The sequence below is a fragment of the Aedes albopictus genome, chromosome 2, assembly GCF_035046485.1.
Source record: "Aedes albopictus strain Foshan chromosome 2, AalbF5, whole genome shotgun sequence".
NCBI classification, from domain to species: domain Eukaryota; kingdom Metazoa; phylum Arthropoda; class Insecta; order Diptera; family Culicidae; genus Aedes; species Aedes albopictus.
This window is the reverse complement of record NC_085137.1, coordinates 354,731,994-354,757,579: the sequence shown is the minus strand read 5'-3', so window position 1 is coordinate 354,757,579 and position 25,586 is coordinate 354,731,994. Positions and strand designations below refer to the sequence as shown.

The 25,586-nt window shown below is 39.8% G+C and overlaps 1 protein-coding gene across 1 annotated transcript in view; it reads left to right on the top strand.

Moving 5' to 3' along the window:
* LOC115263293 (protein transport protein Sec24A) overlaps positions 1 to 24,658 on the top strand; it is a 46,323-nt gene extending 21,665 nt beyond the window's left edge. Inside the window, exons 2-15 of the mRNA XM_029866450.2 lie at positions 9,043 to 10,551; positions 10,626 to 10,728; positions 10,798 to 10,924; positions 13,645 to 13,754; positions 13,823 to 14,054; positions 14,120 to 14,277; positions 14,345 to 14,418; positions 14,513 to 14,664; positions 14,736 to 14,989; positions 15,050 to 15,415; positions 15,610 to 15,818; positions 15,888 to 15,985; positions 16,062 to 16,200; positions 23,166 to 24,658. Coding sequence (XP_029722310.2) covers positions 9,065 to 10,551; positions 10,626 to 10,728; positions 10,798 to 10,924; positions 13,645 to 13,754; positions 13,823 to 14,054; positions 14,120 to 14,277; positions 14,345 to 14,418; positions 14,513 to 14,664; positions 14,736 to 14,989; positions 15,050 to 15,415; positions 15,610 to 15,818; positions 15,888 to 15,985; positions 16,062 to 16,200; positions 23,166 to 23,277 — 3,621 coding nt within the window. The 5' untranslated portion in view covers positions 9,043 to 9,064 and the 3' untranslated portion in view covers positions 23,278 to 24,658. The remainder of the gene's footprint in view (positions 1 to 9,042; positions 10,552 to 10,625; positions 10,729 to 10,797; positions 10,925 to 13,644; positions 13,755 to 13,822; positions 14,055 to 14,119; positions 14,278 to 14,344; positions 14,419 to 14,512; positions 14,665 to 14,735; positions 14,990 to 15,049; positions 15,416 to 15,609; positions 15,819 to 15,887; positions 15,986 to 16,061; positions 16,201 to 23,165) is intronic.
* Positions 24,659 to 25,586: the final 928 nt, after the last annotated feature.

The window sequence follows — 25,586 nt, the reverse complement described above, 5'->3', positions numbered from 1 at the left end:
AGATGTTAATTGACCAATTAACCTTTTGATTGCTTAAAAAATATTTCCATGCTTAGTAGCTGGCAGTCAAAAAAGCCCAAAATCGCATATTTTGCCCTATAAATTGAGATATAGCTAAAAATTGTGACGTGTTGGAGCAAATCTGAGCCCGGATTCGGATTCAGCGGCCCAAAATCTGTCAGAGACACATAAATTTGCTCTTGAGACAGTCCAAAAGTTAATTTTTGTTACGCTGTGTTATGAGATTTCACCATTTGTTTGCTTAAAATTTGCCCAAAAACGTATTTAAAAAAAAATATTTTCCTCAATGTGTTTGCTGCTGTGTTCCTATTGTTCCGGTAGTGTTCCTAATGTTGTGGTATCCCATATGATTTCAATGGGATACCGCAACAATAGGAACAAATACCGCAACATTAGGAACACAATGTTCTTTCAGATAAAAACAGGGGCGTCTCGTGACCCGTAAAGCTGACTGTGCACTTGAAAAGTTTTCACATGGGACTGTAGTATGAATGGAAAACAGCAGGAACCTGAACTCCGCTAGACAAGCGAATCTATCGACGATTTCGTCGAGAAAACTGCCTTGTTGCTTCAATTGATGAAACGGGGGTTTTCTACCGCCATCAGTTTAAGCCTCTTTAGTCTTTGCTCGCTCATTGTAACTGAAGATAGGTTCTTATTCTTTTCAAGAATCTTTTGAGATGGAAAAACTCCTTCCAACGGCATCAGTTGTAGACGTAAGTGTTATTATCAGAGGAATAAGCAGATACGTTTCTGAGAAGACGTCTTCCAAATTGTTCTTAGTAAGCACCTTAGCTATCTCTGCGACTTTTTTCGTGTAAAACATTCTCAGCTCATTGGTCAGCTGGACTTAATCGAAATTTGGGAAGCGAGAGTAGACATTGCCCACCAATTGTTAAGGGATTTTTTCGGAATAACTTTTGAACTTCGAAGAATCCATTCAGAAGTGGATAACTGACACTGAAGAAGTGAAACACCCATTGCACAATTATGGGTCACTCTGTAACTTAGACGATTCGATACGCGGTACAAGCTTTTCCTCAATCGACCGCCTGGCAAACGAATTGCTGGAGTAGATTGTCTACGATATCGCGCTCCATTTTCCTTTGAATGTTGCTAGAAAATGAAACCGTACGCGACGTGCAACTAGTAGTGAATGAAAATGCCACCCATTCATGCACGCATGCCAAGAGTGGATGGGCGGCCTCCGTTGAATGGTACAAGTTCTCTCGCTTTGCTCTTTCGCCTCGCTCTCTTGCTGAAGCATACAGTAGCTCAAATGCGACGTTGCCAAGCTTAGCAGCTTCCCCGCGAGCGCAAGCTTGGTGTAAGCAAACAATCTTTCCTTTCCTCCGCCACCGATGAGGCCCACGTCCATTGGAAGAAGTGCACAAAAATTTTACTAATACATTGCCAAAGCAGCACAGAACAGTCGAACACAAGTAAACACAGTTCTTGCATGCATATACAGCGCTCCCGTGTACTTCTGGAAGTGAACTGAGGCGAGAGATTTTTGGCGATGCTGTCACATGGATGTTACGCATGCTTCGGCGTGGAGAACTCTGGCAGCGGCAGGGTGGTGGCATAGTGAGATTAAGTTGGAAAATTTACTTGATTCCTATTGGATACGCACTAGTATTTCATAGCGGTTTGTTCACTTGAAGTTGTGAACATCAAAAGGATCGAATGAGTAGTTTATATCGTTTGTAGCAAAATGTTGACATTATAGTGATTTATTTTAGTTTTTATCAACTGTGTAGTGAACGCAGTGGACCTATGGACGAGACGCCACTGGATAAAAACGAATAAAATGCTCATACACGGAGAAAAAAATAAAGTTATATCAACCATATTGCGGTCGCGATCAAGCATATTTGTGCACTGACTTTTATATAAGCCCTTTTTGAGATTGTATTACGCATAATACCATAGGACGAAGCATAATACAAGCTTGAAATGATTAAAATTGTTGAACTGATTGAAGCAAGACATATGGTTGACTCCATATTATGCATATGTCAACAATATTTATTGTTGATGGTTTGACAGCTCATTTAAACTCATGGTAGACTCAAGCATATGTATGCTTAACTTAATCATTCTTAACCCTACACTTGAAGCTTGAACTAACTGAATCGGATGATTGTTGTAAGCATGCACAAAAAATCGTTCAAATGGGGTTATGTTACTAGAATCAAAAGCTTCAAATTAAGGATGAACATTTCTATAATGGTGGTATTTTAGTGCTATATGTTCTAGTTATAACATATTGCACTAAAGACCACCATTAAAGGAACGTTTTATTAGCAAAAAAAATCCTTTATTTTCCTTTATTTTTATTGTTTTTGTGATTCAAATGATTACAAACCTAAATGCGTAATAAAATTCTCAAATATTCCTGGCGCACTCTTGGCGGCATCCACCTAGAAGTGCAGTTCACGCGAGGGCGTAGTAGTCGGCCAGGGACTTAGTCCGCTCGTAATAGGCTTCTTCTAGGCGTTTCATCACCGCTGGTCTGATGAATCAAACGACTGGTGGTACGACGCACCAACAGATTTACGTCGATTCCGGACTTGTGTCTTGTGCTTCTCCAGCAGGTCGTCCAGTTTCTTGACTTGCACAGTCGTCTAAGTAAAACCGTCCAGGAGGAATCCACTTTTGCACTCCAGATTGCAGTTTTTCCAGATTGGAATCGATCATCTCCTGTAGCAGCGGAGGCTGGTTTCCCTTGTCCGAACCGGGAGGTCCCAACCCCAACAAGATTGCGTTGATTCCGGTGGATGCCTCTTCCTCTGGTTACGATGCTACGGCTACTGCATTTCGGGCCATCTTTTAATCAGTGGTGTACGGTTAGCTGCATTCGGAAAACATTGAAAACAATATAGATACCTATCATGAATTTGCGAATTCATGCACCCCATTACCATCAGCCCACTTACCTGAAGCTCAAGTGAAGAATTCCATTAAGATAACTAGAAGCACACTCTTTATTCTCCCAGGAAAAAAACAATTCAAGAACAGTCAGGAAAACGATTCATTCAATGAAATTATGACAAGACGACAATATCGTCGTCGTCACATTGAACTGCCGCAGCCGCCATGATGAACAATGACTGAGTAGACAGTTGTCAGGCGTCCGGGTCAGTAAAGGGTTAACGTAATGACTAATATGCTTGGTTTAAGCATTTGAAGGTTAATGTTCAATGATGTTTATTTAAATGAAACATATGCTTGATGCAGACATCAAATCATTGTGAGTCAACCATTTGAAGTAATTAGCCCAAGAATATCTTTGAAGCTTGAGAGAACTATGGAAATGGTTATATGAATCAGAAGACATTTCTGTCCGTAATAACAACATCAAAGTGGCAATATTTTGTTATTTTTCCGGATGGATTTTACTATTTTCAATTAAATTCATGTAAAAAGTTTGCTTGGGGCGATACAATTGTGGTTTAAACATGAACCCAGTGCTTAACTCCTCCATGATCGGATCAATTACCCTATACGTCGTTTTACTTTTATATTTTTTGTTATCATGATAGGATGCATTTGAGAGCGTAAGATTACTAATGGCTCCGTGACCTTTTTGGTGTTACGAAAAAATGAATTTACAGTGTACATGTAATCATTTTTCAATTCGTCGAATAATCGGTTTACGGATTAAAAAGTGTAGTATGGTAGTATTAAATAGTGTCGAATAAGCGGGGTAAGACGGTAGTTAGTGCTAATAAGTACTGTTTTTCATCCGAAAATGAATTACTGCGGTGGTCTTTTTCAGTTCCACGTTGAGAGAAGCATTCACACACGGTTCGTGCTAACATGCTATATTCGTCAGAATCGGTAGCTCGTGAGAGTGAGTTTCACCACAGGTGACAACACTCACCTACAAAAAAAAAATGAATGAAATTTGGCACCTTTAGTTCTCGCACAGACAAACAGACGCCTCACTCTATTCACTTCCTATCGTTCTCTTTTAACCCCTTTCTTCCCACGACTTTGAACAACTAAACCTTATGCCATGAAGTCGTTCCAGAAAAAAGTGCTCGAACAAAAGCTATTGCAAATTGGCTATTTTTTTTTGAAATCAACAAAACATTTTACTTGTATTTCAAATTTACTTGTAAATCAATAGTTTTTTGATTGTTTATCAATAGTTGTTGATCATTTCCCTTCCGTGTTGTCGACTGGAATACAACCATACTAGGCAAACTGAAACGGTGAAAATGAAAAAAAGACAAAATATCGCAATAATTAACCTTCCGTCCAGACCCCCGACAACTCATTTTCAAAAGGCTGGCATTTCGTCAATTTTCTTCCGATTTTTTTGAAGTCGCTCTTAATTGATCATTAATTGGTGCAAGTTTATTATACTGAAGTGGCCATGTAATATCCGGAACCATAACGAAAATATTCCGGATTGTACTGTGGTCAGTTGGTTGGGGAGGGGTCTGTTTTGCCAAATGGTTAAAAGTGATTATTTCTTGTGCTATTGTGTTTGAGAGGCCCCCGCGGAACCTGTTCCAGGTATTCTGGAGCGGTCACTTCAGTTGATATGGGGGCATCCATTAAGAACGTCACGCTCAATGGGGGGGGGGGGGTTTGGTTTGTTCAGGAAAGTGTGACTTGTAATGCATTAGGTATACGAAAAACCCGTACGAAAATTCCTAAATTTTGCGTGACGTACTAAATGGATGCCCCCTAAATACTTTTTGCCCCATTCTCTCGAAATCATGAAGATAGATACGTCACACGGCATGTTTTGCTTGCAAACCAGTAATGTCTCCGATGACAACCCCGTGGAACCTGCGCTAGATGATCCGGGGTGGCCATATTAGTTTATACAGACTTAAGGCTATCGTTTCTGAGTTAGTCTTTCGAAATCATGAAGATTGATATGTCGCACGGCATGTTTAGGTTGAAAATCAGAAGTGTTCCCAATGAGGTCCCGCGGGACCTGTCACAGGGATCCGGATGGGTCAACTTGTTCAAATCTGGTTATCGCAGTTGTGTTTCGCTGTTCGCAACAAAAATTTCGCTAAAAACCGCTGGTTCAAACGCAATAACACACGAAATAATCAATTTTACCCAGTTTTGCAACACCCTGATCCCAGCAAAATCCGGTATATCACTGGAATGGTTCCAGATATTGCATGGCCACTTGAGTATAATAAACTAGCACCAATTTATGATCGATTCAGGACGACTTAAAAAAATTGGATGAAAATTGACGAAATGCCAGCCTTTTGAAATAAGTTGTCGGGGGTCGGGTACGTGAAGGTCAACCATACCTTACCACAACACGACAAATATTTGGTAAAAAAGCCCAACAGCTGATCAATACAACGTGATTCATAAAAAAACTGAAGTTAATGTTGGACTACAACGACGAATATATGGTCTTATCTAATAGACTCTTTAGGCTCTAGATTCGTTGAAATTATATATTTTAACTCGCAAATATATTCACAGACTCCTTTCAGGAATTTCCGTAGGAAGCCTTTTATACATTTCTTCAACAAAATTCCTTTATTTTTTCGGAAATTTCTTGCATCACCAATAATTTCTTCTGTCAAATATAATCTAGCAATTGCTTGACTTGAATTTTCAATATTTTTTATATTCAATCAACATCTTCAAAAAAAAATCCTGAAACTTATCCAAGTATCCTTTACTACATCTCAAAAATTTTCAAAAGTTTCTGCCAAGGTTGCGACCATTCATTTGCAAAGATTTACATTCATTTGCTGTTATCTCAGTTCAGAAGCATGCTATCGAAAAAAATGTAAATGAAGGTTTGCCGAATAACATTGGAGTCGCAAACGTATACCAAAGTCGTGAGCGAACTGTGAAGGCAACTCTCCACGCGGTGAATGTAAATTTCATTCACGCTATGGAAAGTTGCCTTCACAGCTCGCTCACGACTTTGGAATGCGTGTGCGACCCCAATGTTATTCGGCAAACTTTCAGATAAAACTACAAGGTTAAATTCATCCATACATTGTTTTTCGATAGCATGCTTCTGAACTGAGATAACAGCAAATGAATGTAAATCTTTGCAAATGAATGATTGCAACCTTGGTTTCTGCGAAACCTTCATGGGAAATGTCCCACAAGTTCCGCTTGAAGTGCTTCCAGAGCACTTCTTCAATAACTTCTAGTGACGTTGGAAAAAAATTAAAGTGAGGGGCCCAGATGCAAAAGGGGTGTAAGTGACCATTTTGTCGTTTTTGAGCAGAGCACATGGCTGAGCATATCAATAAATTCTCCAGATATCAAGCTTTCAGGTACTCTTTTAAGTTTATTTTTACGATGATAAAAAAATACAATAAATCTGAGAAAATAGGGTTGATTTTGAAGCTTTATGCATTTTGTATGTGATGACAAATTGGTGAAAAACTACCAATTGTAATCTTCCTCAGTGTCAGTTATCCACATAATAACTTCATATTTATCTCCGGATAATGGTTTCCCAAGTGAAAAATTATTTTTTAAATGCGAACTGTGCCACAAAAGTTCAGTCAATTGGACGCAGTGGCAATTAACCCAACAGCGGAGTAGGAAAAAATGCAAACTGTACAAAAATAAGCGTTTCGGTTTTCAAAAAATTTGATAATTTTTCTAGACATAACTGATGGCTCTAGAATCCTAAAGAGTGAAGTTTACATTAAAATTAATACTGGTTTTTGAGATATTTAGAATTAGTTTCGATCTCCAGCCAATTAAAATACATAATAACGATCACCAGCCTGAGAAAGTAGTATAAACATTACTGCTTTTTAAATCTGTATAAATGAAACGGAGATATAGTGTTTTCGATGAAAAAGGCAGAAAAAAAGTTTGGAAGATAAAGAATTCGGTAGTTAATTGAAAATGTAAATTAAAGAATTGATAAATTAATGAAAATTCTATCGAGTTAAACCAGATGTTTGAGCATTGGCTTGTTTTTGGTCAAATGTTTGACCCTGTGTACTCGCATTTGAGGAGTGTTAACTGTGACAATCTAACAGTGTAACCGTCTTGTAAAGTTTATTACCACTGTCTTGTAAAGTTTATTAACAAATACGAAGAAAACATCAACCAAAAAAAACTCATAGGGATAAAAGGACGTCAAAACATTAACTTCAAATTGATAAAAATGGTATTTCAACTAAAAAAACATTTACTTTTTTGACAGTTATTTATTGTTGCTAGAAATGAATTTCTTGCTTGGTTGATTGTAGGTTCCATTAGAAAGTTATATGTTGAACTGACGAGGCTCAAATATACAAAAAAATGCTTATAGATTCAGCCCTGGTAGCGTAGATCCAACTGGATATCCTTAAAAAAATGATACATATCTACGTACAAATTGATAATAATTAAAACAATTCCCACCTAAAAGCGTAATGTTCTTAGTCATTTCGCAACAATATTCTAATGAATGACATTATCACTGATTCAGAATGTCTGACGAACTTTGAATTCTGTTTCGTGGTCTGATAAAGTGTTTTCAACTTAAATTAAATTGCAGCTAGTCAGAATCCTATTCGTATGAAGTGATGAATATGATCCATATTAGTCATCTGAATTGAGAAACGGCGTTCGGCAAAATAAGTTTTTGTGGAATATTTTTTTTGCTTAGCTCCTACCTCCTCGACCAAAATTGCATGCTTGGCGTTGATCATTTCCTGGAATCAGAAAATACATCTAGACTTGCGGCGCAACTGTAAGTTCACATCCGCATCTTTCATTCTCGATCGAGTCATCGCCACCACCGCCACCGGCCGTTGTTGCGTTCCAATTCACGGCCAAGTTCAACGTGCTCTGTTGGTCGCATTTTATTTGTTTGTCTGCTGTTGATCATCATCACCCCCCAAATGCAACACATTGATCAATGTGTGGTCGGGACTAGTGAATGGTCCAAGGCACCAAGTCGCAAGCTATGGCGAAAATGTGTCAGTTTACATTCGCCGCCAACTGGTGTAGTCTGACTAAATACACTAAATACACACACCGAGTTCAAGCTCTCGAAAAAAGAAGGCATATGCCGTGCTCGTCTATAATGAAATCTGTCGGTAAACAGTTGTAGTGGTACAAGTGATTGCGCGTAACGGCGCAATGAGCACTAATAACCGATTGGTAGTTACAATAAACTTTACGTTGCTAGTAGCTAGCAGCTTTTGTCTGGTAAAACCGGCGGTACGAGTGGGTTATCTAAATACCACGTGTTTGCGTAAGGCGTGGAGAACGGGTGCATCTTGATTGTAGATAGGTACCCAATCGGTTCACCGGTCGATGAGCGTTGCCCTCTGGCCAATGCTAACTGCTGAGCTATGTATAATTGTGATTGTGGTAGCGGTATCACTAAGCGTTGTAATAAATAACTGATCGGTTGATTAGACTGGCCAACAGAGTCAGAAATATGAATTAGAAATTGCATGACATTTGTCCGCAATCAAAATAATATTGGAGCTCTGAGGTATCGTTTACCGTATACTTTGTGCATTTCGGTGAGCCTATTTCTTGGAAGCCAATGGAAATAGCCAATCATTAATAGATATTACGAAATGCCTCATTAGATTCGGATTGCGAAGAATTTGACAAACTTTACTAATTAACACCTACGGTCAAACTATAGTTTTTAGTCATCCTAATAGGATGTACTATGTAGTGTTAGGTAGAAGGTGTGCCGAGGATTGAATTCAAGTTGTGCACAAAATAGACGTGGACTAGACGGAAACAAAAATCGAGGAACAATTATTCAATCTTATTATATTTACGAAATTATAGTTCTTTAACATTTGTTTTCACATGATACAGAGACTAATTTATGAATTAGTAATTGATACCAAATTAGCCATGAGACATTGGGCAAGGTGCAAGAATAAATTCGATCATTATTTGTCGGAGCTTAGCTAAATGGGAATTAAATAAAACCACATTTCTTGAAGTATTCTTCGATAGCTTCTATTGCGTGATTCCATCATCTGTATTATAGCTTTATAATGCTCATTGACTGACATTCATTTTTATTCATAGTTAACCCAAGTGGATCCAACAGATGATGTCGAATCCACCTCAATACTATGGAATGGCAAATGGTTATCCTCCAGCAACTAATGGACCACAACAGCAGCAAAGCCAATTTCCGCCAACGTCCCAGCAGCAGATTATGCCACCACAACCGCAGCAACAGTATCCTGCGAAGAACATTATGATGAACGGACCATCACAGTATCCCCCAGGAATGCCTGGAGCCACCTCTCAATATGGTGTACCACTAACATCTGTGGCCCCGGTTCCATTGCAAAATGGACCACCGATGATGCAGAAGCCGCTGTTCAATACTCAGTTGCCGCAGCCGAACAATCGAGTAGCGAATCTAGTTTCGAATGGCAACAGTGCTACCTCATCTAGAACGTCATCACCTGCTCTAGTTAACAACAATATTCCGGCGTCGCAGTTGCCACCATCGATGAGCAATCGATCAACAGGTACCTCCTATCCGACGCCGTCTAGTCAAATTCAACAGACTGCTATGCCTCCAACCAACAACCACAGCATGGGTTCCAACAACAACTGGACGAGTGGGATTCCTGCCGGCACGATAAACACACCTCCAAAGACAGCTTCGGGTCTTTCAACTCCACTAAATGCCTCTACTCCAACGTTAGGAGGGATGGCACCCCTTAATGGGCCCGTCAGCAATCTAACAGCTAGCATGCAAAATCTAAGCGTCAATCGACCGCCATCTGCGCAACAGCAAGTAACCCAAGTAAATGGGTCTGGCACTCCAAATCCTTCAATTCCCGGCAGCAGCTATCCTAATCAACCTCAACACGGACAAGTACCACCACTGAAGCAGCCAAATGTTCCACCAACCACAAGCAGTATACAGCCTGCATATGGCCAGCTACCACCACTAACCAACCAACAGGGGCGACCTATGAATGGAAACCACGTCCCCAACCCACAAATGCCTACACAAACTCAACAGCAAATTCTGCCTCCTTCGAGTAGCGTAGGCCAAACTGGCCCAGGCATGCCACCAACCACTTCTTCGGTCGTGACCTCTACTACTTCAGCCATCGGCAAGAGACCTCTGTATCCCTCACAGACCATGCCCCCTATGCCCACGCCCCAACAAACCAACAGCTACTATCCAAATCAACAACAGCAACAACCACTTCAGCAGCAACCCCCAATGCCCGGTATGCATCCGAACCAACAATTCCAGCAGCAGCAGCCCCATCAGCATAGTCATCTTCCTCATCAACACCATCATCACCATCAACAACAACAACAGCAACAACAGCAGCTTCAACAACCCTACGGTGCCAACTATCAACAGCAGCAGCAATCACAGCAACAGCAGCAGCAACAGGACCCCCAGTACGGTGGCGTGGTGAGGGGTGGGTTCAACCGACTGTGGGGTAACAACACGGTAGACCTCCTGCAGAACCGACATATTCTGCCGGTGGAAAAGGTTCGGCCGCCACCGATACACCTGAACCATCCGTTCCAGGAGGCGGTCAACTGTAATCCAGAGTGAGTATCTTAAAGTTGTCTCACCTAACTATACGAGTCAGAGTTAACGATCGCCGATCACCTTTCGTTTTCAGTATTTTCCGGTGTACCCTGACGAAAATTCCGGAAACGAATCAACTGCTGCAAAAATCGAGACTTCCACTGGGTGTGCTGATACACCCGTTTAGGGATTTGAATGTAGGTGGTGCTGTATAGCAGGTTTTGTTTGGACCGTTAATTCATAGATTTGTTTTTGTGCCGCTTCAGAATCTACCGGTAATTTCCTGCAATACGATAGTGCGATGCCGGGCCTGCCGAACCTACATCAACCCGTTCGTGTTCTTCGTCGACAGTAAAAAGTGGAAGTGCAACCTGTGCTACCGAGTCAACGAATGTAAGTATCAAATCGTTTCATTTTTATTCCTGCTTTCGAGCCATCCGTATGATTTTTTTTATCCTTGACAAATAGTGGGACCAGGCAGTTCTCAATCTACACTGGCTGTTTCACACAAATTGTAGGGAACATATTAGTTCTCCATTTGACATGAGGTCGTTGGGCACAAGGTCACCTGGCATAAAGACGTTACAAAAATTCAGCTCATTAGACGCAGTGGCTTACTTTCCCCTATATCGGGAGGAAAAAATGGTGTCTTCTGCAAAGTTGCATGCAACGGAATCCCTACAGGAATTTCTGCTGGTATTACAAGGTATTTCATGGAGAAACCATTGAAGGATTTTTTAGGAATCTTTGAAAGAAGCACTGAGAGAATTTGTATAGGAATACTTGGGGAAACCACAGGTGCAATCTCAGCAAGAATTTTTGCTGAGAAATTCCGTCAGGAATTTGTGGAGAAATTCAAAGAGGGTTTCTCCAAAGATTCTTCCAAGAGTCCCTCTTGGCATTTATCCAGGAATTTCTCCAAGAGTACCTCCCTTACGGATTCTTTTAGGAAATCTTCTTGTAATGCCCACTAGGATTCCTGCAGAAGTTCCCTCTGTGATTTCTTCAGGGATTTTTCAAAAATGGCATCAAAATTCCTTGGAATTTCCCCAAGAATGCCTACTGAGTTTCCTTCAGAAATTTCTCATGTTCTCTGGAGTTCCTGTTGGAATTTATCCGAGACTTCGTCTGGGATAATCTCTAGAAAATCTTTCTGGCATTCCTCCAGTTATTCTTGATGGGATTTGATGGGATTCATCCAGCAATCCCGACTGTAAAAAGACTGTAGAAATTCACCTAGAGATTTCTTCAGAATTCCGTTAGGTATTCTTCCAGAAATTCCACTTAGTATTCTTACTGAAAATCCTCGACAAACTTCCCTGCAGAATTTCTGTTGAAAATACCCCTGGAATGTGGCTGATTATTTTTCTTGGAATTCGTGGTAGGAATCTTTCAAAAAGTATTGCTACAATTCTTCAAGCAATTCACTCTGGGAATCCTTCCGGAATTCCTGGAGAACTCCTAAGAGCAATAACAGCAGAAATACCATCTAGGAATGCTTGAATAATAAAAAGGAATGAAGGTATCCCAGCAGAAATTTCTAGCTGAAACCCATCAGACATTTCTAAAGGAATTCCAATAAGACTTCTTAATAGATATTTTCAGAAATTCCTCTTGGAAATTCTTCAGAGATGCCTGCTGGGGTTCCTCTAAAAATTCCTCTTAGGATTTCCATCTGGGTTGCATCGAAGAAGTCCTATTGAAGTTATTTTAGAAATTCCTGGTATAATTCGTTCAGAGATATCTTCAAGTATTCCTCTACAATTTCTCTTGGAATACATCCAGTAATTACTACAGGGATTCCTTTAGAAATTCCTGTTTGATTTTCTATGGGAATTCTTGCTGATATTTGTCAAACATTTTCAGCAGGAATATATCCAATTATTGCTCTTGACAATCCTCCAAGAATACCAGAAGATTTCCCAGCAGATATTGCATGGAACACCCGAAAACCAGAAAAAATCCTCGATTATTTCTACAATAAATGTCTAAAGGAATCGTAGTAGCAGTCCTGGAGGAATCTCAGTTGAAGTTCTTGAAATATTCTTAAGAATATTCACAGTAGGACTATTTTTGCAGCAATCCATGAATAAATTACTGTAGAAATTGTTGGAGGAACACCAGCAAGAACTTCTAGTCTTAACACCTGAAGAATTCTTGAATGAATCATTGCAAAAATTGCTGGATAATCTCAAGGGGAGTTTTTGGATGGATTCATGGATAAATCCCTTGAGATGTCTCAAGAAGATTTTTTAAAGGAATCACAGTAGATATTCCTGGAGGATTTTCGAGAGCAAAATCTGAAGGTATGCTTGAAAAAATCACTGCAGAAATTATTGCGGGAACTTTTGAAAAATCCCTGAAGGAACTCATGACGAAATTCTTGGAGAAATCCGTGGACAAATCGAAGAAGCAATTTCTGGAGAACCTTCACTGGAGGAATCTCTAAAATTCTGGAGGAACTTCACTGTAGGAATTTCAGAAGAAATTTCTGGACGAATTCTTGAAGGTATTTCTGCTGGAATTTCTAGAGACATTCCTGGCGGGATTCCTAGACAAATAAATATTTGGACAAAAATTCTCTTGGAATTTCTCCACAAATGTCTGATGGGATTCCTCGAACCATTTTTGTTGTAATTGCTTCAGAGGTTACTCCTATGATTCCTATACATATCCTTTCCGTGATTCCTCCAAAGATTCCTCAAGGGATTCCTCCAAGCATTCCTATAGAAATTCCTCTTACGATTCCTCCAGAGATTTTGTTCAAGAATTCCTTTGTAATTTATCTTAGAGTATCGGCAGATATTCCTACTAGGATTTCTCCAGGAGTTCTTGCTGGGATTTCTCAGGCAAAAGGATTTTACCATTACTGAATAAAAAAATGAATCTCATGGTAATTTCCAAAATCTGGGAGTTAGTTTAGTTGTACCTAGCGGTATTAAAAATACTACCTGCTTACTTGAACTTTTCGGCTGTCCAGAGGTCGATCACAAAGAGTTTTTCTCTATGTTTTGTACAATATACAGCATTGCGACTACACAGTCTTTGCTATAATAGCGAAGCCTTCTAGATATTCTAACTTTACGATACGTTTATGTCCTTTATTTTTACAGTACCGGAGGAGTTCCAGTACGATCCTGTAACGAAAACTTACGGAGATCCAACGCGGCGACCTGAAATCAAATCCAGCACGATAGAGTTCATCGCACCTTCGGAGTATATGGTAAGATCGGCAAAGTACCTCGTCACAAATTCCTCTTCAACCAAAACGTGTTCCTTTCCTTCGCATAGTTGCGACCTCCTCAGCCGGCGATCTACCTGTTCCTGTTGGACGTTTCTTCGCTGGCCCAGCAAACCGGCTACTTGCACACCGTCTGTAGCACGCTAATCGAACAGCTGGAAAGTTTACCGGGTGATGCGCGGACCCAGGTCGGCTTCGTTGCCTACAACAGTGCGATCCACTTCTACAACATTGCCGAGGGCTACAATCAGCCGCACGAGATCACCGTCCTGGATGTGGAAGGTTAGTGAACTAGGGGGTTTATTCAAGGGACAGAATATAATGTTTGTTTCAATTTTTTTTCTCAGATGTGTTTCTACCGTACCCGGACAACCTATTAGTAAACTTGAAGGAGTGTAAGGAACTGATCAAGGATCTGTTGACCCAGCTGCCCAAGCGGTTCGAGCATGCCCACGATAGTAATAGTGCGCTGGGTGCGGCACTACAAGTGGCATACAAACTGATGGTACGATTGGTTCAACAACTGTAACGTATACTTATTGTATAACAATTTCTTCAAACTTTCTTTTTAGAGCGCCTGTGGTGGTCGGGTCACCGTATTCCAATGCTGTTTGCCAAACTACGGCCCTGGTGCTCTGCAATCGCGGTGAGTTCCTTGGCCGCTTGAGATAGATAGAAACGCTCACATTCTTCTTTGCATTGAAAATTCTATATTTCTTTATTTTTTTTTCATTATTCAGGGAGGATCCCAACAATCGCTCATCAAAGGACGTGGCCCACTTGGGCCCGGCAACGGACTTCTACAAGCGATTAGCTCTGGATTGTTCTGCCCAGCAGATCGCCGTTGATCTGTTCCTGTTAAATAGTCAGTACTGTGATGTAGCAACAATTTGTAAGTTTCTTATTAGCTTTAGTGATTCAAAACCATGGATGATAATCACTAAATGTGTTTTTCTTTTCTAGCTGGAATAAGTAAATTCAGTGGTGGATGCATGCATCACATCCCGCTGTTTAGTACATCGAAACCACAGCTGGTGAAAACCCTGCAGAAGTGTTTCGAACGCTACCTAACCCGAAAGATCGGCTTCGAAGCTGTTATGCGGGTGCGTTGCACCCGGGGGCTAGCGATACACACATTCCACGGAAACTTCTTCGTGCGATCGACGGATTTGCTTTCGTTGCCGAACGTGAATCCGGACGCCGGCTTTGGCATGCAGGTAGGTTCCAAAGAGTATGTTCAAGTCTTGACAGAATAACCGTATCCTTCCCATTCGCAGATCACCTACGAAGAAAGCTTGGCCGACGTCAAATCGGTATGCTTCCAGGCGGCGTTGCTGTACACCAGTAGCAAAGCCGAACGGCGGATTCGCGTCCACACGTTGTGTATTCCCGTCACTGCGAGCCTGTCGGAAGTTATGTACTCGGCCGATTCGCAGTGCATCGTCGGTTTGCTGGCCAAAATGGCCGTGGATCGATCGCTGACCTCGAGCCTGTCCGATGCCAGAGATGCCTTCATCAACGCCACCGTTGACATATTCCAGGCGTTCAAGATTGCGCAAAATTTGCCGCAGAATTCCGGATCGATCGTGGCCCCGGAGAATCTCTCGCTTATGCCTCTGTACATCTTGGCGCTGCTGAAACACGTAAGTACCTAACACATAACTGAATTCTCGGCTAACCGGTATATACCTATTCTCGTTAGAGATTATAATAACTTTTCTAACGCGAAAAACAAAATTCAGGAAGATGGGTCTCTTCCGGGAAATTGTTTTCCGGACTTCTAAAAGTTTCCTATCAGAACAGCACACGAATTTTACAAACAAAACTAACATTTCAGGCTGCATTCCGGGTAGGCACCAGTACCCGACTGGACGATCGAGTGTTCGCGATGAGCGAGATGAAAACGATGCCCCTGGATCAACTGATCCGATACATCTATCCCGACTTCTACCAGCTGGACAGTCTGTTCCACAGTGCTACCCAGGAGGGAGCGGATGGTGAATCGCATTTGGTGGAACCACCGCGGTTACAACTGTCGGCCGAAAAGTAAGTTTTTTTATTAGCTACTTGGAGTCGTCGTTTTCAGTTATGCAATTTGTTATATTTCATTTACAGGTTCGATTCACGATCGATGTTCTTACTGGACTGTGGACCTCACATGTTCATCTACGTGGGATGCAATGTATCACCATCGATTCTGAATGATGTTCTTGGTATGTGTACCTGCTTATACTATATAACACTGTACATTTTAACTTGTAAACTTTTTTTACTCGTTTTTCTTTTTAGGAGTGAACAGTTTTTCGGAAATACCAGACTTCTGTGTCGAGCTGCCGAGCCGGGAGACCCCAGCCAGTGAGGCATTGTTTGCATTTATCGATGCCATCAACGAGGAGAAACCATATTCTTCTTACGTGCAGGTCATCAGGTATGTGTTGTCTTTTCATTGAAATTCATTCGACACGGCGTACAATGATGGTCGCTGATTGAAAAATGTGTGATTATATGACGGTGTGTAAAGAGAAGATGACACTTTGAAGTAAGGAAAGTTTATAAAAAGATGATGATCGTATAGACCTTTCTTCTACAGAAATTATTGAACTTTGTGAAATCATTTACAACTGTCGTCACGGTCGCCATGTAGATTTGAGATGAGCGAATTACCTGATAGGGGATGCTACAACATTTCATCCAAAGGTTTTACCGGTATTGCTCCCAGAATCCCTCGTGAGATTTTTCACGGTTCCTCCTATGGTTTACTCAAAGAAATTTTCGTGGGATTTCTACCAAGATTTATCACGAAGTTTCTACAGCAGTTTCTTTAAGGATAAATAGTAGAAATTGCCGCGAAATTTTCCCTATTAATTTCTTTTGGGATTCCTCGTGGAGATTTAACGCGATTGCTTTCGTTGTTACTTGGGACTTCCCCAGGAGATCTTCCCGAGATTTCTCCTTGATTTGCTACACTATTTATTGGTGGGATTTCCACGAGAGTTTCACCTAGAATGTCTAAAGAAGTTTTACACGAATTTTCTTCAGGAATTCCTCCCGGGATTTCTTACGCAGTTTTTTTTTTTCAAGAAATTTTCGTAAGCTATTTTCTATGGTTCCTCCTGGTACGGGTACGGGTACGGGTGAAATTCCGTGAGCGAATCCAAGAGAGATATCGGTAAACTCTGGAAGAAATATATGGAACTCCCGCAAGAATCTCATACAAACGACAAGCGAGAAACTGTGAGAAAGCTATCCCGTAATTCATTGAGACAAATTCGTGAAGGAGCTTTGGATAATTTTGAAAGGATCTCCAGAAGGTATCCAGCAAAAAAATCTGGAGGCATGTCGGGAAAACCTCTGGAAGAAATATCTTCAACAGATATTACGTGAAACACTCCTGCAGAGATCATGGAAGTAATTAGTATTTACATTTATAACAGATCAAAAGTGTTAACGTCGAGTCGATCCGCGAATGTTGTTCGTCCGCCTCACATAAAACTGCATCAGTACATTCAGGCGAAAGGTTTTTTCCTTCAAGAAGATATTGAGCCTATACAGAAGTAGAACGACGTAGTTTGTTCAGGCGGCTCAGGTACGGCAATGACGGCTAACGTTTCCAGTATAGACGCGACTTTGATTTTCAAATCCATCACCTCTTCATCGATGGTACGAGTTGTATTAGTATTTTGAACCGGCTCTTGACGATCGCGATATTTACAAAAATCAGCCATACAGCCACCACACAACCAATAACGTTGTTTGATAACGCATTCCGTTGCACGGTGGTCCGGATTTCAAAATACGTGGCAAAAATGCCAAATCATAGTAGTCTGCTAGTTTTAGCCACAATGAATATACTGAATTATTGAGTTGTCAATTTCATATTAACGGCATTTTCATTATTTGTCGATTTCTTCGAACGAATTCCGAACAAAATTACTGTTTTTCATACAATTGGGCTAAGTTAAGTATATACATATCAATATGGCGCTAATGTTTTGGCATCTCATGGCAGCTGTAATTGTCCTTAATCAATTCTGCATACTTAGACGAGTGTTTGAACCGAATATCGGCGCGGGGAGTAGCTGAGAGCGATTTGTTAGACACTTTGAAGTTGAAGTATAAGAATTTCTCGCACTAATAATATGTGATGTCAATTTTGAAGCCAAAAGTGTTATTTTGATCTCTTGCTCCATTGCAGATGTCTGATATACACAAGAACTTGAAAATATACTTTTGAAAGCAATTGTATTTATTACTTATATTAACAGACTTTTGTAGTGGTTGAACTTGTTTGTGTTCTTTGCCAAAAAATCGATACTTTTTCCATTAGCAGCTATTCAGTGCTGTAACAAGATACAAAATGAATATTTCCTACTTATTTTAAAGGGCAGTTAGTGCTCCTGGTAGGGGTAGGCGGGGCATTATGGACACACGGGGCAGAATGGACACCCTCAATATTTTGAAATATGCGAACTTTTTTGAACTTTTAATGAATGGAGAATATAGTCCATTTGTCTAAAACGTAGTTTCAGGAAAGAAACATTCGAAATTAAAATTAACCTTGATTTTACACGAAAAAGTTGCGTTCTCCGTTTTTTGTGCATGGAAATTATAATTTTCACACCATCTAAAATAAGATTTAGTGATTAATTTATTGCAGGTCGATTAAAACCTGATATTTCTAGAACACATGCAAGTAGTTTTGCTGTATCTACATGCTTAACATGTTTATATTTTCTTCTTTATTATACCAAAAATCAAGTTTGGAAATATCTTCTGCTGCCGGGGCAAAATGGACACTCACCTTTTTGAAAGAAGCGGCAAGGGAAAAATATAACCTAAATCACAAACCAACCAAATTCTTCCATTTCAGTATGTTTTCGATTAAATGTTCACTATAGTAGACGGGATGATAACATAAGGCTGAATTTCAAAAGGCTGAATGCACAAAAGGCTGAACACGGAAGGCTGAAAGTAACAAAAGGCTGAATTTCAAAAGGCTGAATGCACAAAAGGCTGAATTTGCGAAAATGTAGGATAGGAGTTATAGTACTTCTTCTTCATTTTTTATGGCGTAACGTCCCATCTGAGACGAAGCCTGTTTCTCAGCTTCTATACGCATTTCTACAGTTATTAATTGAGAGCCTTCTCTGCCAATGACCACTTTGCATTTGTGTATCGTGTGACAGGCAAGAAGATACTTTATGCCCGTGGTAGTCAAGTAGTTTTCCTTTACAAAAAGTTCCTGGTCCGAGCGAGAATCGAACCTGTCACTCTCCGCATGACTACTTGTTCGCTTAACACATTGGCTACATATATGAGCCCTAGTCATAGGTTGTGCTTAGTGAAGAGGCTAATGATGCATACCAACGAACATAAAAAATGACTGATGATATTTCAATCGGTGATTGTTATGCTGTTGAGATTGGTTGCCATTCAGCTGCTAACAATGTGATGAGAGATTTTCCCTTCTTTTAAACATATGCTATTCTTTGGAGAAATACTATCATAGTTATGGAGGTGATCAATAATGCATAGCGCGGACAAACAGTTCTAACGCTTCCCGATGTAAAACATAGTAACGGAAGCATGTTCGCCCAATGCCAAAAATGGTTTAGTTTGACCAACCAGTGACCAATAAGCGGTAGTGTGCGTCAAATGTCAAACTCAAGCAAACCAATACAAGTACCAAGGCTGGTTGATCGGCCAACTAGCAAATTTTCAAAAAGACCGTTATATCAGTGTACGATATGAATAATAAGAGCGTTATGTCTGTTTGTCTGTGATGTTAGTGTTGGGCTGGTCTTCAGCATGACTGCTTATGGGCTCGTCGTTTGAAAACTAGTCGAATCATTATTTCAGCCTTATGTTTTTTCAGCCTTTTGATATTTTCAGCCTTTCGTTATTCAGCCTTTTGTAATTCAGCCTTTTGTTATTTCAGCCTTTTGTGTTTCAGCCTTTTGTACGTAACCCATAGTAGACAAAGGGTGAAACAAATTGGTCAAAAAACGACAGAAGTGGAAAATAGATGTTCTAGGCACAGCTGTACATGCCGACAAAAACGAAGCTTTATCCAAAACAGCCTGAATTTAAATTAACTGAACAAAAATGAACTACTTCGGCGTATTATTCATCCATAATAGTTGTTTTGTAATGAAATGACTTTATAGGTGTAAATAATGTACGAAATTCGTAAAAGTCTCATGGTGTCCATATTGCCCCATGGGGGTGTCCATTCTGCCCCGTATGCTTGAAGACGGTCATGAAAAACTAACATTTTTCATAACATTTTTTGAAGTGAATAAATCATTTTTCTTCGTGAGCATTCTTATGCAATAGATGCTAAATAGACTTTAGAAGGATACATGTATCAAAAAACTAAACTTTTTTGACATCTTGCCAGGTAAAGTTGGCAAAAACCTTAGGGTGTCCATATTGCCCCGCCTACCCCTATCGTGGATGAATGTTCGATGTACTATATCCCATTTAGGACATGTTCAAAAATTGAGTTTTTGCCAGCTTTTCTCGAAATTGGACCTCTGTGTGCCATCTGGAATTATTCCAGCAATTTCATCCGCGGTTTCTCCACGAACTTTTTCCATGATTCTTCCAGCAGTTTCTTCTAGGATTCTTAGAGAGTTTCACAGGGCATTATCCAGGATTTGTTCAGAAGTTCCTACTAAGACTCTTCCAGGAATTTCTTCTTAGATTTCCATTTGGTATTCCTCCTGTCCTCGGGATTCCTCTAGAGATTTCTTCCGGAATTTCTTAAGGAATTCCTCCCAAGATTTCCCCACGTGTTCCTTTACGAGTTTCTTCCATTGTTCTCTCTGGAATTCCTCAAGGATTTTCTTCTGAGATTACACCAGGAGTTTCTTCCATTGTTCTCTCTGGAATTCCTCAAGGATTTTCTTCTGAGATTACACCAGGAGTACCTTCTGGGATCCTTCCAGAAATTTGAGATTTCTCCAGGATTTTCTTTATCTAGGAAATTGTTCCGGGAATTTCTTTCAAAATTGCTGCTAGTGTTTTTCCACTTCCGGGATTCTCCGAGGAAATACTTCCGGGAATGTTTTAGAAACTGCTTCGGGATTTTTTTTCAGGGATTCCGTCCATGATTTCTCAAGGAGCTCTTTTTTTGGATTCCTCCAGGAGTTCCTGTTGGAATTCCAGCAGATTTTTTTTTGGAAATTCACCAGAGGTCTTCCCTGAAATCTCGGATACTTATTCAAAACGACGTATAATACATACCATTCCTATGTTGATACGTCGTTTTGAAAAAGTATCCGAGAAATGTTCCCAGATATACCTGGGATGGAAATCCTCCAGGAGTCAATTATAGGATACCTCCAACGAGTTTTTTTGTGATATGATTTATGGAGCTACTTAAGGAATTGCTAATAAAATTTCTACAGGAGTTCCTTGAAGAATTCCTGCAAAACATTGTTCAGGAATTCTCAAGAAATGCCCGCTGGTGCTCTTTCTTGGTGTCCCCCAATAATTCCATTCGCGATTCCATTTGTCCAAGAATCCCTTCTGGAAATCATAGAATTCAAGCATCTGCGGGAGGAGATTCCAAAAGAAATCATTAGGAGAATTTCAGAAGAAATTTCTGGGGGAATCTTGGAAGTAATCTCGGAAACAATTCAGTGCTTGCAAAATGAAGCGTTTTCCACTGGACGAAGCAAAATTTACTCCTCTTTGACCGACGCTGTTCAACCCAGAGCGGTAGCTGTATACCTTCACTGGCTAACATGCTTCAGAAGCAAGTGGGAGCATGAGCAATCAATTTTACTACTGAGAGTGAGAAACGGTGGTTCATATGCGTGGTGGCTCTCTGAATCTTTCTCTTCGCCGGCGTATACGGCAATGAATATACTTAGTTTTTATCCCGTTATTACAGTGCAAATAACTAAAACCCAAATCAAATCGATTACAATAGTCACGTACAACATTCCCATACCAACAGAATGATTGTTTTTACATTTTTTGAGCAACAAATAAAACCACTGAATCATTTCCCCATCTTCACACTCACCGCAGCAACTGAGCATGAACGATCACTAGTCAGTTTGCTTCACAAGCGAACCGACCGATGAGGAACAGCAGTCGCAGTTGGTTCGGGTTTTCTTCGCTCCCTTTGCGTATTCGTTCGTAGTGGTTGCTGGCGCTGATAACTGGTCGTTTTCTTCATATTCACTCAATTTCAAGCGCTGAAACAATTCTTGGAGAAATCCTTCTTGGAGTTCCAGAAAGAATCTCAGAAGAATTCCATTGGAAACTTCTTAAGAATACAGAATAACAGATGCGGCTCCCTGAGGTGTTACTCCTACAGGAATTCTGGAATACATTTCTGGAGGAAGCACGTCTAAACTTTAGACTCTAAAGGAATCCTAGAGGGAATTCCTGAAGGAATCTCGGGACAAATTCTTAGAGACATTTCGGAAGTGATTTCTGGAGAAATCTAGGAACTTTTTTTTATCTGTATTAACGAGATTTTTAGTCCTAGGCTAGTTCATCTCGGGACCCACGCTTTACTTCCCTTCCGAAGGAAGAACTCACATTTTGCGAGTTTGTCGGGAGTGGGATTCGATCCCAGGTCCTCGGCGTGATAGTCAAGTGTTCTAACCATCACACCAGGTCCGCTCCTTCTATGAACTCTTGGAGGAATCTCACAGACGCGGAAGGAATTGCAGGGGAAATTCCGGAATGAATTCCTGTGAAATCCCAGAAGGAGTTTCAGGAGAGATGCCACCAACATGACATAAACAAGTACACTTTCTCACACACGCTGTGTAGTTTAAACAACGAGGTCACGAAACGTCAGAGACTTTTCTTTAGTAACTGTGGCGTGCAGAACCCTATATAGAAATAGTCGTTCAAAATCGTAGAAAGGACATGGTTAACTATTGAATGGCATCTTTAAGTACCTGAGATGAACCAGCCTCTTTCAGCCTATCAATATCCAGAACTTCAGCAAAGGAGATAGTTGAACACATCTTCCGCCTTTTGTTTATAGCAAATAGTCTTTGGATATGATTTTACTACATCTTGGAAAGGTTACTATCGCAAATGTTCACTTGAAGCTCTGAGTTCTATTCGGATTATCCAAAATATTTTATTTAATTATTCTTGAGTTAAATAGGGTAATGTTTCCTTGGTAATGTAAAATTACTGTTTATAACTGGTGTTGAGTTGAAGGACCAATCTCCGTTGCAGTAGAGGAAGAAAGTAATACAGTCCTGTTCCTGTTAGATTTCTCATTTATGATTGTTTTGTTAGTTAAATTGTCCCCAAGGCTAACGTTAGATTCCATCTTAAAAAAAAAAAAAAACAAACACATTCTACACGCTATTTTTCCGATTTTATAATATTTCTACGTTTCACATTCCACAGGGACAACAGTCAATTCCGTGCGTACTTCGTGGAGAAGTTTGTCGACGACAGGAATCAGAGTTCGCTATCGTACTACGAGTTCTTGCAACACCTGAGAACCCAAGTGAAGTAATGCAAAATAAACCGAAAAAAATGAAGATGAAAGTATATTTAGCTGTTTTCAAGTTGAATGTAGCGAGCCGAGCGGAGAGATTTTTAATAGGTAAGCATCCACACAAACACACATACACAAGAAGAACCACACCACACCACACACACACTGTAGTAAATGTATCGCAAACGGAACGGTTGGGGCGATAATTTTATCCTTCTGCGAAAAACACAGGACATAAGTATGTAGCAAATTATGTAAAATAAAAAAATATAGTGAGAGTAATGCAAAAAAAATCTAGCTAATCAATGGTTGCAAGTGTAAAGTGAAACAATAAAATTATATATATTTAAATATGAAACCATCGTAGGTAAACTGAAAGCAAATAAAAACACTGGAATATCGACGACTGCGAACGTTTACTGTCTACGATTGTAACATACTACGCTAGGGTAATGAAGAAACAGCAAATGTAATCAATTGATAGAAACACTGTAAGATGTATCCCCCTAAGATGTACCCAGATAAATAACTTATAGTTTACCTTTTCGATAAAAAAAATCTGGCGCGTTTCGGTAACATTTCCTACCTTATCAAAATCCGTAGTTCAAGAAACGAATTTACATAAATTGAGATTTTTTGAATTACTATAAACCAATAATGCATTCAAAATCAACACGATAGAAGCCTTTTTATCCTTCGACGATAGAACCTGTAGTTACTAGAGGAAGAAAACGTTTATGACTTTCAAGGCACCTGATAAGCTCGGTTGATCGATAATTTTATTTCTGCTCAAAGCAAAAAAAAATCTATTGGTTTCGCCAATAGAGAAGGCATTTTCATGTTATTGGTATTCTTGTTTATTTTTTCGTTTATTAATTACGTAATCGGTAGGTTAGTTCTGTAACATATTTAGAGTGCTTTTTTAAATGAAGAAACATCATTGTATTAGGTTGTACAGATCCATTCACTTATTATTGTTTAACGCAAAGTCATCATGTAAGAACAGCATGTACATTTGGATGCAACTGTGGAAACGCTACGCGGAACAAGAACGTTGCGCGGACGACTGGTGAGCTATATTTACTGTTTACCTACTATATTATGATAATTATGTATCCTTCAAAGTTAGGTTATTGTATAGTTATTTTGTTGGCACATTTCAATGTCCTCTTTCGGCTAAGTATGTTTGCGTTTAACTGCTAATCTATTGTACTGGAAATGGAGTATCATTGTTTAAAGCTTTACTACTGTTTGTTTATGCTACGATTGTTTCGGTAACGGGCAGTAAACGAAATAGTCAGAGTAAATGAAAACAATTTCGGTGTATGCATGATGTTGATTATACATAATCAAATCTTATGATATGAGTTATCAATAAATTACAGATACTGTATGAGCAGAGATAATGATTTTTATTCAGTTTGATGACAACATTTTCTAATCTAAATTCAAATTCCTCGAAGTTTCTTGGATACAAGAAAAGTTTTTAAGTGATGTGTGTTACGATCAACGATCAATCGATAAACTCTGACTACAGTATTGTTTCGATTTTATCTCGCCCCTTTTCAAAAATGCTGTGAATTATTCTACAAAATCTACACGCATTTTCAATATTTTTAACGATGCAAAACGCGTCTTCAACATTTATCTTAAATAATAAGGGAAACACTTGCTCTCAAATTTAACAGCAAATGAATGAGAAATGAAGGACAAACATGTGAAGGGTGTGATAAAATCGGAACATTACTGTATACATGTCAATGGTTGCTCCTCCGTGATTGATCTGAACTGGTTCAAATTGAGCTGAGATTTAACTGAATAAGGGGCTGAGACACTTATTCTCAAAGTGCAATTTAAGCAGCTCGTACATTTTTGATCAATAACGACGCCGGCCAAGTATAAGGCTGGGAAGGGAAAGGAATGTTAGGATGTACTGGTTTTTGCTACTGGAGAGCAAGAGCACTCTGCGTCCCCACATCCTGCACGGACTGTGGTATTTCGTTAGATGGAAAGGATGGAAGATCTGGGAGTCACCGTTGGATGATGCGATCCATGGACATTAGACTACTAATTTTTAAGTTGTCATATCTCGGAGAACATAGAACCGAATTGAATGAAATTTTGAACGTTTATTCACAATATGTTAATGCTTGAAAATAATAAAATTTTGTTTTTGATATCCAAAGATTTTCTGCTTCTGTTCATAAGATATCTATAAAAAGATATATTAGAGCCTATTTGGATTAAAGGAAGAACACATTTATTCTTTTTTTGCAGTATAGTAAATTTGACTCATTTTCCTCTAAATGGATGAAAATGTCAAACCA